Genomic DNA, 13,624 nt, shown 5'->3' on the forward strand with positions numbered 1-13,624 from the left:
CAGCCAAAAGTAAAACAAATACATTTTTCTTTTTTTTTAATGAAAGAAAGATATTCACCCTCACTCAAAATAGGGGAAATGCAACAATTGGTTGCATTCATCTGGCAAGTATCTAGCAAAACTGATCCAGCAATTCCATCCTGGGAATCTACCAAGTATCTGGCAAATCTGTGAGTGTTTCAATTGTCAAAGGTCAAGTGTTAGTCTCCGTGCTGGTGGTATTCGCAAAGTTGGAAACCACCTAAATGACCAGAGACAAGTTCCATAAACCATGTAACATCCATTCCAGTAGGATATTAAATAGCTATAAAAACAGGGAAGTTTTCTTAAAAGAAAAGAAAGTACAAATAGCACATAATCTATTGTAAAGGAAGGGAATTCTCCCCTTTTATATATTCCTATTTGTTTATCTATGATTAAGAAACTCAAAGACATAATTAAACTAAAACAAGGGTTGTCTTTGAGCAGGGGAACTGAACAAAACTGAGGCTTTGGGTAAGAGTTAGTCCCTTCACTGGTTCTTTAATAATATTTTTTTGACTTATAAACCATGTCACTGAACTACTTACTCAAACAAGCAAATTAAAAATGCCACTGCAACTGCTGTATTTAGATAGATAACCAACAAGGACCTACTGTACAGCACAGGGAACTCTGCTCAATGTTATGTGGCAGCCTGGACTGGAGGGGGATTTGGGGGAGAGTGGATACCTGTACAGGTATGGCTGAGTCCCTTTGCTGTCCACCTGAAACTATCACAACATTGTTAATCGGTTATATTCCAATCTAAAATGAAAGGTTTGTTTGAAAAAGCCTGTGCGAATCACTCTGCCGTATACAGGAAAACACTGTAAAGCAACTAAACTTCAATTAAGGAAAAAACAATGCATGTGCACAGAGCTTCCAGTGATTGACTCTGCAATTTTGGTTCAAAAGCATCAACATGGTGTCTTCTCCTGTCTATCTCATCGCCCTGAGCTTGATAAGATACACTCCAACTGTGGGCAGGAAAAGGGCCAGCAGGGAGAGGAGAGGAGGGGGAGGGGAGGGGAGGGAGGGGAGGGGAGGGGAGGGGAGGGGAGGGGAGGGGAGGGAGGGGAGGGGAGGGGAGGGGAGGGAGGGGAGGGGAGGGAGGGGAGGGAGGGGCGGGGAGGGGAGGGGAGGGAGGGGAGGGGAGGGGAGGGGAGGGAGGGGAGGGGAGGGGAGGGAGGGGAGGGGAGGGCCGCCTCACCGAGCCCTCCTCCAGCGCCCTTCGCAGCTCGTGCAAATCAGCCTCAGGACACCAGACCTCAGCGATGAGGCACTTGTTGGTCACGTCGAAGCTGCACATGTTCAGCATGTGGTAAATGGCTTTCATCTTCTTCACCTGGATCACGCGGCTGTAGACTGACTCGGCGGCTTTACACAGCACTTGCCTTAAATAGTCCTCGGTCTTGTGAAGCACCTGGGTGAAGACAAACACACGGGATCTCAGCAGAGCATCTGCCGGGCACCTGACCTCCTCTAAGGGTACTCTCTCCTCGATGATGGGGGGATTCCAGGCACCAGCCTCTCTGGGGACAGTTAAGGAAGTTCAGTCCTTCTCCTCCAGGCCTGGAGCTGCCTCTGCCGAACAGGAGCCCAGGGCACAGGAACAGTGAGGTGTTGTGGTCCCCAGGGCAGCATGATGGCCTGGCTGGGCCCAGAGACCTAGGTCCCTAGTTCTTACCCACTCCAGCCTCACCCCACTTCCTGTCAACCCCAGGAGCCACCAATTCCCATCCCATTCTGCCAAGAAACCCTCTTTCACTCAAATGGGTCAGAGTGAACTTCTAAGCAGAAAGACGACTTAAAACAGTGCTGGTAAAATTACAGCCAGCACTTTACATGGGGCTCACTCATCCTATCTGATGAAGAATTACACGTCAGCAGATCAAAGATAATCAGACTCTTTTTTTTTTTAAAGCCCCATCATTCTAATAGGCTGCTAAAATGAAACGCCCATGAAGAGGAAGGAGGTGACATTCCAGTCTCCCTAAAACGTCTTGATTTGTCCACAACCAAAATTTTCCATATTAAAAAAGGAACTAAATGGATTTGTAAATGTTTCACAAGCCCTTAGATAAGGAGGTACGTTTCTGGTTCACTCACGGTGTAAAGATCTTGAATCCGGGTATTCAGTCCCTCCTGGATCTCTCTGCGCTCCTCGGCTGTGTTCGGGTAGGGGTAAACGTGGCAGTGGTAACTAGAAGACAGGATTCAAGACAGCGCCGCAGCCATCAGAACTACAAGAAGCTATGTAGAAAACTAGAGCTAAATTTAATACACCGTCTGGGCATATTTCCTCCAAACCAGAATAAAAGCAGCCCTCTGGGAGAAAAAGGTGCAGACACAGGCACCCGGCCATGCTAAGGCCTTGCAGATGGACACTGGACAAATGTCCACTGAATTCCACAGATTTAGCCAACTCTCTCTTGGCTCCAAATTCCATTTCTGCTCTCAACGATTCCTAAAAGCTCATTTCCAATTTCAATGTTCTAAATTCACCATGACCCTTAAGCTGGGAGTGTATAACATAAATCAAAGAACATACAATAATTACCTTAAAAAAAAAAGGAGAGAGAAATAAGAGACACAGATGTAGAGACGGCTTGTGGACACAACAGGGAAGGAGAGGACGGGACAAATTGAGAGTAGCATTGACATATACACACTGCTGCTGCTGCTGCTGCTAAGTCGCTTCAGTCGTGTCCAACTCTGTGCAACCCCTGAGATGGCAGCCTACCAGGCTCCCCTGTCCCTGGGATTCTCCAGGCAAGAATACTGGAGTGGGTTGCCATTTCCTTCTCCAATGCATGAAAGTGAAAAGTGAAAGTGAAGTCGCTCAGTCGTGTCCAACTCTGAGCGACCCCAGAGTGCAGCCTACCAGCCTCTTCTGTCCATGGGATTTTCCAGGCAAGAGTACTGGAGTGGGGTGCCATTGCCTTCTCCGATATACACACTACCGTGTGTGAAATAGCCAGTTAGTGAGAAGCTGCCGTACAGCACAGGGAGCTCAGCTCAGGGCTCTGCGATGACCGAGAGGGGCGGGATGAGGCAGTGGGAGGAAGGTTCCAGAAGGAGGAGATATACACAGACTGATTTGCAGGGTTTATAGCTGAAATTAATACAATATTGTAAAGCAACTAATTATAATCCTTTTTTTTTTAACAAAAAACTTGAAATAAAAAAAGAAAATCAAGGGAGAAAAAAGTTCTGGATTCCTGGCACTTGCCCTTGACACGTGCTAAGGTGGCTCAGATGGTAAAAGTGTCTGCTTGCAAAGCGGGAGGCCTGGGTTCAATCCCTGGGTCGGAAAGATTCCCTGGAGAAGGAAATGGCAACCCACTCTAATACTCTTGCCTGGAAAATTCCATGGATGGAGGAGACTACAGTCCATGGGGTTGCAAAGAGTCTGACATGACTGAGCGACTTCATTTTCACTTTCTTTCACTTTCACAGTAAACATCCCCTGGGGCCATGTGACACCAGGTCAGAGAGGAGGCAGGGCCACACCTCCCAAGCTGCAAGATTTCTCACACTGCTTCAGTATTTGAATGCCATGCTTTCTATTTCTCTCTACGCTCTGACCATCAAAATTAAATTCTTACTCTAGCTTTATCTTAAGCAATGATATTTGTAAAGTCAGGGGTTTATGTGTTGGCTATAGTTTTTGTTATCTACATAAAAATAAATATACATCTATTAAAGTAAGAACAAGTTACATTGCCCATGTAACACCTAAAATTACTTTTCATAACACCAGTGACTGTGTATCAAACTCTGGTGAACACTGATCCAAAGGAAATAACCAAGTCCCACCCTTACCCCAGCAAGAAGCAAGGCCAGCTAAAACTTCCCAGAGTATAAGAAAACAAAAGGCCATTCTTTAGAGTTTTGGTGTGGCCTTGTTTATTTCCCCACTAGTGACAAAACTAAGTCACAGACTGATTCTTGCTGGGACACTGCTCTGCGTTTCTTGAAGGTTCATGTGGTCTGATAGTCTTTTACTTGTACCACCTCATTTGGCAGGCGGGCCGCTCTGAGCCCACCCTCTCCACCACTTGCCAGGCCCCCTTCCCCAGGGCAAAGAAGCTAACTGTGGAGGGCTGGACAAAGGATGAGCCATTCGCTCCAGGAGGACAGATATGTTGATGTGTGGCTCAAAGCAACAGAAAGGCAGCAAATAGTAAACCGGGATTCCTTCCCCAATTGATCTTGAGCCTTAATTCCCAAGAAAGAAATCAAATCTGGGAATGTTAAAACCATGGTGTTTACTTTCAAATTATCTTAAGTATTACACTGGCAAGGCAGACGACAAATTAAATGTCTGAAAACATCGCATTACAGCAAAGAAATCACGTAACAAAGCCCAGCAGCCTCTGCAACCACTATGTTACTCTTCAGAGACCTATTTAAGGAAAACTAGAGGTTACTGAGGATGAAGAAATAAAGGAAATAAAATATTTCTTTTTCTTACCAATCACATATCTTCTTAACCTTGTGGCCAATCTGCTCTCCCCAAAAGGATATCAAAAACACATACCATTTTATGACTTCTCCCTACAAAGGATAAAGATGACTGTTACTTCTGCAGGTAGAACTCTGAAAACCCTGGCAGCTCGTACTCTGTCAGAGTTAGTTCATTAATGTGTTCATTCATTCAACAAACACTGTCCAGCCTCATCATCCCCAGATTCCACAATTGCAAATTCACTCCAGATATAACTCCCCAAACCAAAACTTGCAGCAGTTTTTAAATCATTTGCAGACATGCAGAGTGACAAAAATTTTGAGTTCCTAAACATGCATATTCCAGTTGAGGTCAAACAAGGTGACCATTAGTTCATACTGTAAACGTGTCCTTTTCGTGGTCTGTCTAGCTCCAAGTTTTTCACATTTCTGTGCCTTTTGTTGGTAATTTAGGTATTGGAAACGGCCCTCAGGGGTGTTGCTAAGTGCTGCCTAGTGTTCCTGAGCACAGAAAGGCTGTGAGTTGCCCTTAAGTGTGTCCCATATGAGTTGCTCAGACATGCATGCTAGCGTGGGTTGGCAGTGAGTTCAATGCTAATGAATCAACAGTATATATTAAGTAAGGAGTCTTTAGACAGAACACATATAAAACAAGGTTATGGACTGATCAGTTGACAAAAATACTGACCAGAGGCTCAAAGGAACCCAACCCTATGCTTCTCCTAGGAGCAATGGCCTGGTTCTCGTGGAGACTGTACAACATAACTATACAAATAATGAGAACTGACTGTATTTACAAGTATTCTACAACTAACAACAAATAGGTTTTTGGCCTATTTGCCAGGCACTGTTCCCGGTGCTAGGAATACAGCAGTGAAAAGAACAGACAAAAGTTCCTGACCTAGGAGGGGAGGCAAGCTTGTATTCAGGTTGGCAGTGAGAGACACAAAGAAAGAACGGAATATGCCACGTGGAGATGAGGGTGATAAAGAAAATAAAGCTAGGCTTCCCTGGTGGCTCAGTGGTAAAGAATCTGCCTGCCAATGCAGGAGACACGGATTCGATCCCTGGTCCAGCCCACATGCCATGCAGCGACTAAGGCCATGCACCACAGCTACTGAGCCTGTACTCTAGAGCCCAGAAACCAAAAGTGCTGAGCCTGTGAACCTAGAGCCCATGCTCTGCAACGAGAAGCCACCATGCTGAGAAGCCCAAGGACCACAACCAGAAAGTAGCCCTCACTCGCCATAACTAGAAAAGTCCATGCAGCAGCAAAGACCGAGTGCAGCCAAAAATGAAAATAATTATAAAAAAGAAAATAAAGCTGCGGGGAGGGGGGATGACAGGGAGAAGCGGGTTGGGGACTACGATTTTAAATCAGGCAATCAGGGAAGGCCTCCTGGAGAAGGTGACATCTGGGTCTAGAGGAGTGAAGGGGCAAGGAGCAAGCCACATGGATCCTGGGGAAAAGCCTCTCGAGCCAAGACAAAGCTCAGATAGAGGCAAGATGAGGGGAAGTGAGAAGGCCAGCCTGCCTGAAGAGAAATGGCTAGACCGAGGGCCAGAGGGGTGACTGGCTGGGACATTGTGAGGCTTTGAGCTTTTGGCTGAGTGAGACAGGAAGCCAAGGAAGGGTTTTAGGTTGGGGGTGTGGTTGGGGGAGTTTGACTAGTTTCACAGGAATCATTCTGGACGCTGGAAGGATGAGAGCTGAGTTGTCGCTGACTGAGACAGGCAAGCTGGAAGGTCAGGTCTGGGAGGCAGGGGAAGACTGAGAGGGAGTTCAGTTTTAAGCATCCTGTGGAAATGTCTTCAGGGAACTTCAAAGTTATGGAGGAGCCAGTTCAACAGAAGTCTGGTATTTGAGGCAGAGGTCCAAGCCAGTATACCCAGTTGGGAGATGGTATTTAAAAGGTGGCTTTAAAAGCCGTGAAATAACGTGGGACAGGAAACAGGCTGGGGACCTTCAGGCAAAGTGGAGGCGGTGGGATCCTGAAGCTAAGGACACAAGGTGGCCGGGGACCAGGGAGGCGGCGACAGCTGATGTGGCTGGGAGGCTGGATACACTGAATAAATACCTAAATTACGCAATTTGTGAACTATATTGTCGATAAGGGGAGCCAGATTTTTCACTATCAGAAGAGAGTGAAAAAGACAGAAAAGGAGGTGTCTAGAACTATAGGATATAGTCTGCAAAAATGGCGGGTTTGGGGTTGTTGTTTTTCTTTTTTTTTTACTCTTCTGGCTGCACCACAGGGCATAAGGGGTCTTGGTTCCTGACCAGGGATCGAACCCACACGCCCTGCACTGGCAGCACGGAGCCTTAACCACTGGGCCAGCACGAAAGTCCCTAACAAATGGTCTATAATAAATGTGCACAGGTCGCTGCAGGAGTGGTTACAGCTGTGTGTGTGTGGTGTGTGTGTGTGGTGTGTGTGCATGTCTGACTGCTGAAAGGACCCAGAAACAACAGCACTCCAGTACCAACGAGTACTTGAACACCCAGATCCCAGTTTCTAAATTCCATCCTCTACTAAAAGGTACCAGAAGTCCTTGAAGGAACGGCTGACTCCAGGCGGAGACCAGGACCATCCTATGGTGACAGGAAGTAAGCGAGTGCCTGCTGAATGCTGAGAACGTGCCAAAGGCCAGAGAAACGTGCACAAAGGCCACTCCCAGTGGCCAAATCACAGACAATCTGGGCATCGAAACATAAAAGGACCGTAACAGAATCAAATAAAGAGGAAGGTGTGAGTCTGTGGATGAATGAGTGACGGTGAGGGCAGGATGGTAACCAGTAAGCCCAGAAGGGAGAATGATGGCAACTGCGACAGAGGTGACGAGCTCCAGAGAGTCGCCACAGAGGCTGAGGCTGCTGGGTAGAAGTTTGGTGAGGGTTGAGGCCCCAAGGACCAATAACCTTGGGATATCTCCTCAGCAACCACTTAACAGTTAAATAGGGCAGAAGGGTGACATGTAAGTGGAGAAACCTGGAGGACACCAACATGACCAGGACACCAACATCACATGCCCCCTGGTGGGAGGTGCTGAGAGGACCAGAGCATCCATGTTCCCATCAGCAACGTGTGCTCAGAGCCTGGTCGTGAGGAAGCACTGAATGGACCCCAAAGGAGGGTCGTCCCACAGAACACAATGTCTGTCCCGAATGCAAGTCACAGTCTCCCCTAGGGCAGCGGACCAGCAAGGAAACAAGGCAAACTGTGAGGAGCCTGAAGGGCATGTTTGTACTGCACCAAAGTGTTGCATGCCTGTTGATTTTTCTCATTTGGAGGGTTGTATCGTGGTTATTGGGCTTCCCCGGGTGGTGCTAGTGGTAAAGAACCTGCCTGCCAATGCAGGAGACATAAGAGACATGGTTCCATCCCTGGTTCGGAAAGATCCCCTGGAGGAGGGCATGAAAACCTATACCAGGATTCTTGCCTGGAGAATCCCATGGACAGAGGAGCCTGATGGGTTACAATACAAAAGAGCATTCCTGTGATGGGCAATGAACATTTGTCCATGGCTTCCTCTCAGAAGGTCTGCAAGGAGATGAATGAAAATGGGGATGTGACTTCCCAGGTGGTACAGTGGGTAAGAATCAGCCTGCCAATGCAGGGGACACGGGTTCGATCCCTGGTCTGGGAAGATCCCACATGCCGAGGAGCAACTAAGCGCCTGTGCCACAACTACTGAAGCCCATGTGTCTAGAGCGTGTGCTCTGCAACAGGAGAAGCCACCACAATGGGAAGCCTGCACGCCACAGCTAAAGAGTAGCCCCCACTCACTACAGCTAGAGAAAGCTTGGGCGCAGCAGCAAAGACTCAGCACGGCCAAAAATAGACACTTAAAAAAAAAAAAGAAAACGGGACCAGATATGCAGAAAGTGGGTAACAGTACAGCAGCAAAATGTAACAGTTTGGAAGGAAGAGGAGAAGGCTTTGTTCTCTTCTGGCAACTTTTCTGTAAACTGAAATTATTTCAAGATAAATTATTAAAGAAACTACACTGCAGGAGAAAAGGCATTTATAGTGAATTTTACTTTGAACATTCCTTAATGATTTTAAAAATAGTACTGTGTCAGGGAATACAACCACCTAAGACATAATGTGGAACAGGGATATACATAATATAAAAAACACAGATCTGAAACCACATGCCTGAGTCTAGCTCTGACAGAGAGACTGGTCAGCATCTAAAAATGATACTGACAAAGGAGAAAATGGCTAGAAATCCACTCTGGGGTTTGTAAGGACTTTCAGAGGTCAGACATTGGACCCAAAAGATACTAAACATAACACTAAAAACAAATCCTAGAATCTGAGTGAAAGTTACCAAACCAAACCCCACATCCTCCCAAGAACAAGGACTAACAGAACGCACACCGAAAGGCAAACAGTGGCCCTCTCTGAGCAGCAGGATCACAGGTGACTGACTTCCATCTCTGTGTTTTCTGTTATTCTCAGTTTTCTAGAACGAGCTCACATTTCCTTCATAATCGTGGGGAAGGGAGGAATTGTGGCTTTAAGATACACATTTCTGTCAATTATACCTCAACAAAAAATTAGAAGGAAAAAAAGTTTTTAAGAAAGTTAAAACTTTTAAAATTTTCCCTGGTGGTCCAGTGGTTAAGAATCTGCTTGCCAATACAGGGGAAGCGGGTTCGATCCCTGGTTCAGAAGATCCCAAGTGCCACAGGGCAACTAAGCCACAAGCACTGAAGCTCAAGACCTAGAGACGATGCTCTGCAACAAGGGAAGCCACCGCAATGGGAAGCTCATGCACCGCAGCTAGAGAGTAGACCCCACGTGCCACAGCTACAGAAAGCCCCTGCAAAACAGCAAAGACGCAGCACAGCACAGCCAAATGTAATAAAAAATGCGGAAATACATTTTTAAAAAGAAAATTTAAAAAAACATATATATACACACACACACATATCTCTAACCAGGTCTCTGTATTTCTTCACAGACATTTAATGCCCTTTAACCTACTGGTATAAACTCAGCACCAAAGAGCTTAGAAATTGTATTTTTAAAAATTTTTATGTTTTGCATGAGAATGATACGTTCTCAATAAAGAAAAAACTCAAAGAATATGTATACTTCAGAACAGCTTTAATCTTCAGCTTTACATGGAGAAGTCTCAGAGATCACAGGTGATGGATAATTAACATATTGCTACTGGCAATTTCAGGAGGCACAAAAAATATTATAGTGTATGGTTAATGAACAGCTTGACCGATTAGATTTTCCAACATGTGTGATTTACTCAGGCTAAACCTTATAAAAATCATTTCACAGCCAAACTCCTTTATGTGTCAAAACTATTCCCGCGAATCTGCCTGCAATATAGGAGACCTGAGTTCAATCCCTGCGTCAGGAGGATCCCCTGGAGAAAAACAGAGCAAACCACTCCAGTATTCTTGCCTGCAGAATCCCATGGACAGAGGAGCCTGGTGGATTACAGTCCACGGGGTTGCAAAGAGTCAGACACAACTGAACAACATTACAGCCAAAATTCCTAAGGCAAATCCAGGAAAGAACACATGAACACTTCTCTCAAAATTAAGAAGCCCAAGTTCCTTTTCTACCTTTAGTAGATCAATTCATCTTCATTTAGAGCAAAATAGTTATTTTTATGGTTGAAGTCTTAAAAAAAAATTTTTTTAAATCACAGCTATGTTAAAAGGTAATTATGGCTCTTTCCTCTCTGGCTCCTCTGCTTCCCTTCCTGAATAATTCATTCCTGAAGCCTTAGATGTGCGTTTGGGGATGGACCTGGAGAGGGGAGGGGAAGGGCAATAAGGGCCCAGGGCAAAATCAGAGCCCAAGCAAAGTAAGGAAACATGCCGCAGGGGAGCCACCCAGGTAGGGTGAGCATGGCACCCACACCAGGGGCCACTCAGTCTAGGGGCTGGGGAACTTGAAGCTCTGTATGGAGAGAAGGGCAGGGCAGCAGAGATAGGAGATCAGTGGGCAGACTGGTCACATACAAAGGGACTGATCAAATAAGTATATTAATAATGATGGGAGTTGAGTTTCTCCCCAATGAAGAAAGGAGTTACGAATCTAGAATGAAGCCTACAAATGAACGCTTACAAATCAGGATGAACCCTATGGTGCTGGAGTAGAACTGGATGTAAAGCCACAGTTTTCACACATACACACAGGTACAGAAATAAAGTTGTGAGTGGGTGAGCCATGCATATGTGCACCCTCTGTCCACTGACAGAGCTGGGAACAGCATCACCTCATTCACAACGGGCATACCCAGAAACCACAGCGTGGCTTCTAATTACCATTCTCCAACAAAGAGAACTAAGCTCCTTAGAGAAATGGCTAATTCCAGAGCTGCATGAGGGAAATTACAAAATGAATCTGCATATATTGTTATCAGGAAAGCAAAGAAGTATTCAAAAGATGATGGGAACATGCAAAAAGAATATAAAAGCCAGCTGAATAGGCTCCAGCTGGCCAAATCTAAAGAATTTGAATATGAAAATAAAAAAGTAACAGAGTATAACTCATTGAATAAAACAGGAAATAAATTAACAGATTGAAAATGTGATGAGGAACTGAGTACTTACAGAGTTTCAAAGCACTTCCTCAAAAACATGTATTAAATACAAAAGAAAAGGAGTTACAAATTCATAGTGGAGACAACTAGGAGTCACTACCCTTGATCAAGAGATCAAAGTGAACATCACCAGTATTGATCAAGAGATCGAAGTGAACATCACCAGTAATGGGACAAAGGAATCGTGTGCCCCTGATGGGAAGCAGTGAGAAGGCAACATCACCTCCAGGACATTCTTGACAAAGACACATAACCTGAATCTCATCATGAGAAAACATTGGACAAACCCAAACAGGGGGGCATTCTACACAAAACGCTGGTCTATAATAATTTTTAAATGCCAAGACGATGAAGGTCAAGGTAAGACTGAGAAATTACCCCAGAATAAAGGAGACCAAAAAAACATGACAAGTAGGAATTCCCTGGCGGTCCAGTGGTTAGGACTCTGCACTTGCACTGCTGAGGGCCCAGGGTTCGATCTGTGGTCAGGGATCTATTCAATAAGATTCTGCAAGCCTTGCAGGACAACCAAGAAAAAAGACATGACAAATAAATCCAAAGTGTGATTCTTAACTAGATCCTTTGCTGTAAAAGGATCTGTTGTACTGGGACAACTGCTGAAACCTAAACTGGATCTGAAGCTCAGAAAGTAGTGATGTATCCATGTTAATGCCCCTATTGTACTTCAGTAGAACAGGAGAAAGTCCTTATTCTCAGGAACTCCCCAAACGTATCCAAGGATAGGGAAGGGATCCGGTCAACAACTCACTCAAATGCTTTACTCTGGACTGTGCCTCCAGCTCTGGGGCAAGTCTGTCACTGCTGAAAGGAGATGGTGACATTTACTCACGGTTTCAGGGTCTTCTAGGGGCTCATCCAGCTCTGCATAGGTCACGATGGTGTACCCTTTGCAGACCCTCCACAACATTTTTTCAAATGCTTCAACTTTTCCTTGGTTAATTAGGCCAGATACAAATCTATGAGACAATAAAGGCTGTGGTCAGGTAAAAGCAATGAATATTATCAAACTGCAGTAAAAGGATGATGAAGACATTTATTTCTGGCAAAATGGGGAAGATACTCTGAAAGCTCTCCAACTGAACAATATCTGAAATGCTGGATAAAATATTTTTGAAACATCCTCTTCAATGTAAAGCTGAGCTCATAATTTAGAGAAATTCTTGGAATCCAAAAATAAAATAGGACCTCATAGTTATGTCCTGATGTATTATACAGAGCCAGTATCTATACATAACCAGTATCTCAAGGCCTTGCGTTTCAAGGCCAGCATGGCAGAGGAGCCCTGGGTCTATATCAGGTGAGGAGTTGGAACTAAAGCCCCACAATCCCCTCAAAGTTGGGACTCTCACCCCCCTCAACAAAGGACTACACCTTAAGTGATTGGGTGGACTAGAAAAAATCCATCTTGCAAAGGAGCCTACATGCAAACTTGTTTATTTCCATTCAATTTTGAGGAGAAGGGGGAGAATATTCCTTGATGATTTACAACCACAGGTTAGAATGCACTCAGGTTTGTGGATGAAACTCATATTATGTGCAGGGTGAGTAAACAAATAGAAAACAAACAAACAAACAAACTCAAGCAGAAAAATTAATGTAAAATGATTGCAAATAGGTGGAGTGCTCCCAAGTATCCGACATATGTAAAAATCAGTTCTTTCTGAAGGAATACAGCCTCACACTAAACATCACTGAATTCCTACAGATAAGGAGCAAAGGAACTGAAGTTCATAGTAAAAAGAGATTACAAATCACATGAGGAAACAAGTTACCATTAGCTCAAGTAAACAGAATAAATAGTAGAGAGAGACCCTTAAAATATGATTAATAAATTACCCAATTCAGTTTAGCCCCTATGTCCCCACCAAACAAAACAGGGCTTGATGCTTCAATGACCAACTATTTGAAGCTTATGGAATGATGATGAATGGCATAAATGTTCCTTCTTTCCAGTTCATGATACCAAAAGAAGAAACTCCTATCACATTTACTTAAAAAGTCAATACAGCTGAGTGATTCAACTCAACAAATACTAGAGTACAGTGTTTTCTCATACAAATATTCACTTTCTTTGATTCCACACAGGCTTGCAGATGGTGGCTGCCCATCTACTCTCATCTCCCACTGACAAGAAGGACAGTGTGAAGCTCGCCAGGCCAGTTGTCACCTACCCCAGTTTCGCTCCCAGCCTCTGCATGCAGCTGTAGTCCAACAAAGACTCGTTCTCCAAGGGAGGGAATTCTTCGTAAGTGGGTTCGAACTACAAAGAGACATGAAACCAAGCGTGTCTCACCAAAAGTGACACTTTAATTCCCAAGTCCTGCTTCCAAACAAGTCTGCACGGCATCAGAACTACTCAGATCTGGGTGCCAAGGTAACTTAGACATGCGAGTCGGCTCCGATAAACAAAGAGGATAACCTCCCCATTCCTTATTTGTAAACTACTTGATGACATTTACATATAATAAAAGTCTGGTTATAACGTATGTCATCGCCTGAACCTAACACAGAGTAACTGTATCAGAGGTCACAC

At 44.8% G+C, this 13,624-nt stretch overlaps 1 protein-coding gene across 2 annotated transcripts in view; it reads right to left on the reverse strand.

The window, feature by feature from the left end:
- ATP6V0A2 (ATPase H+ transporting V0 subunit a2) overlaps positions 1–13,624 on the reverse strand; it is a 41,039-nt gene that overhangs the window by 16,758 nt on the left and 10,657 nt on the right. For both annotated transcript variants that reach the window (XM_055549531.1, XM_055549530.1), the window contains exons 5-9: positions 13,263–13,351; positions 11,921–12,047; positions 4,499–4,581; positions 2,131–2,224; positions 1,232–1,444 (exon numbers count right to left, since the gene is read on the reverse strand). In XM_055549531.1, the coding sequence (XP_055405506.1) occupies positions 1,232–1,444; positions 2,131–2,224; positions 4,499–4,581; positions 11,921–12,047; positions 13,263–13,351 (606 nt within the window). The remainder of the gene's footprint in view (positions 1–1,231; positions 1,445–2,130; positions 2,225–4,498; positions 4,582–11,920; positions 12,048–13,262; positions 13,352–13,624) is intronic.

This window comes from Bubalus kerabau, chromosome 16 (genome assembly GCF_029407905.1).
Source record: "Bubalus kerabau isolate K-KA32 ecotype Philippines breed swamp buffalo chromosome 16, PCC_UOA_SB_1v2, whole genome shotgun sequence".
In the NCBI taxonomy this organism is placed as follows: Eukaryota; Metazoa; Chordata; class Mammalia; order Artiodactyla; family Bovidae; genus Bubalus; species Bubalus kerabau.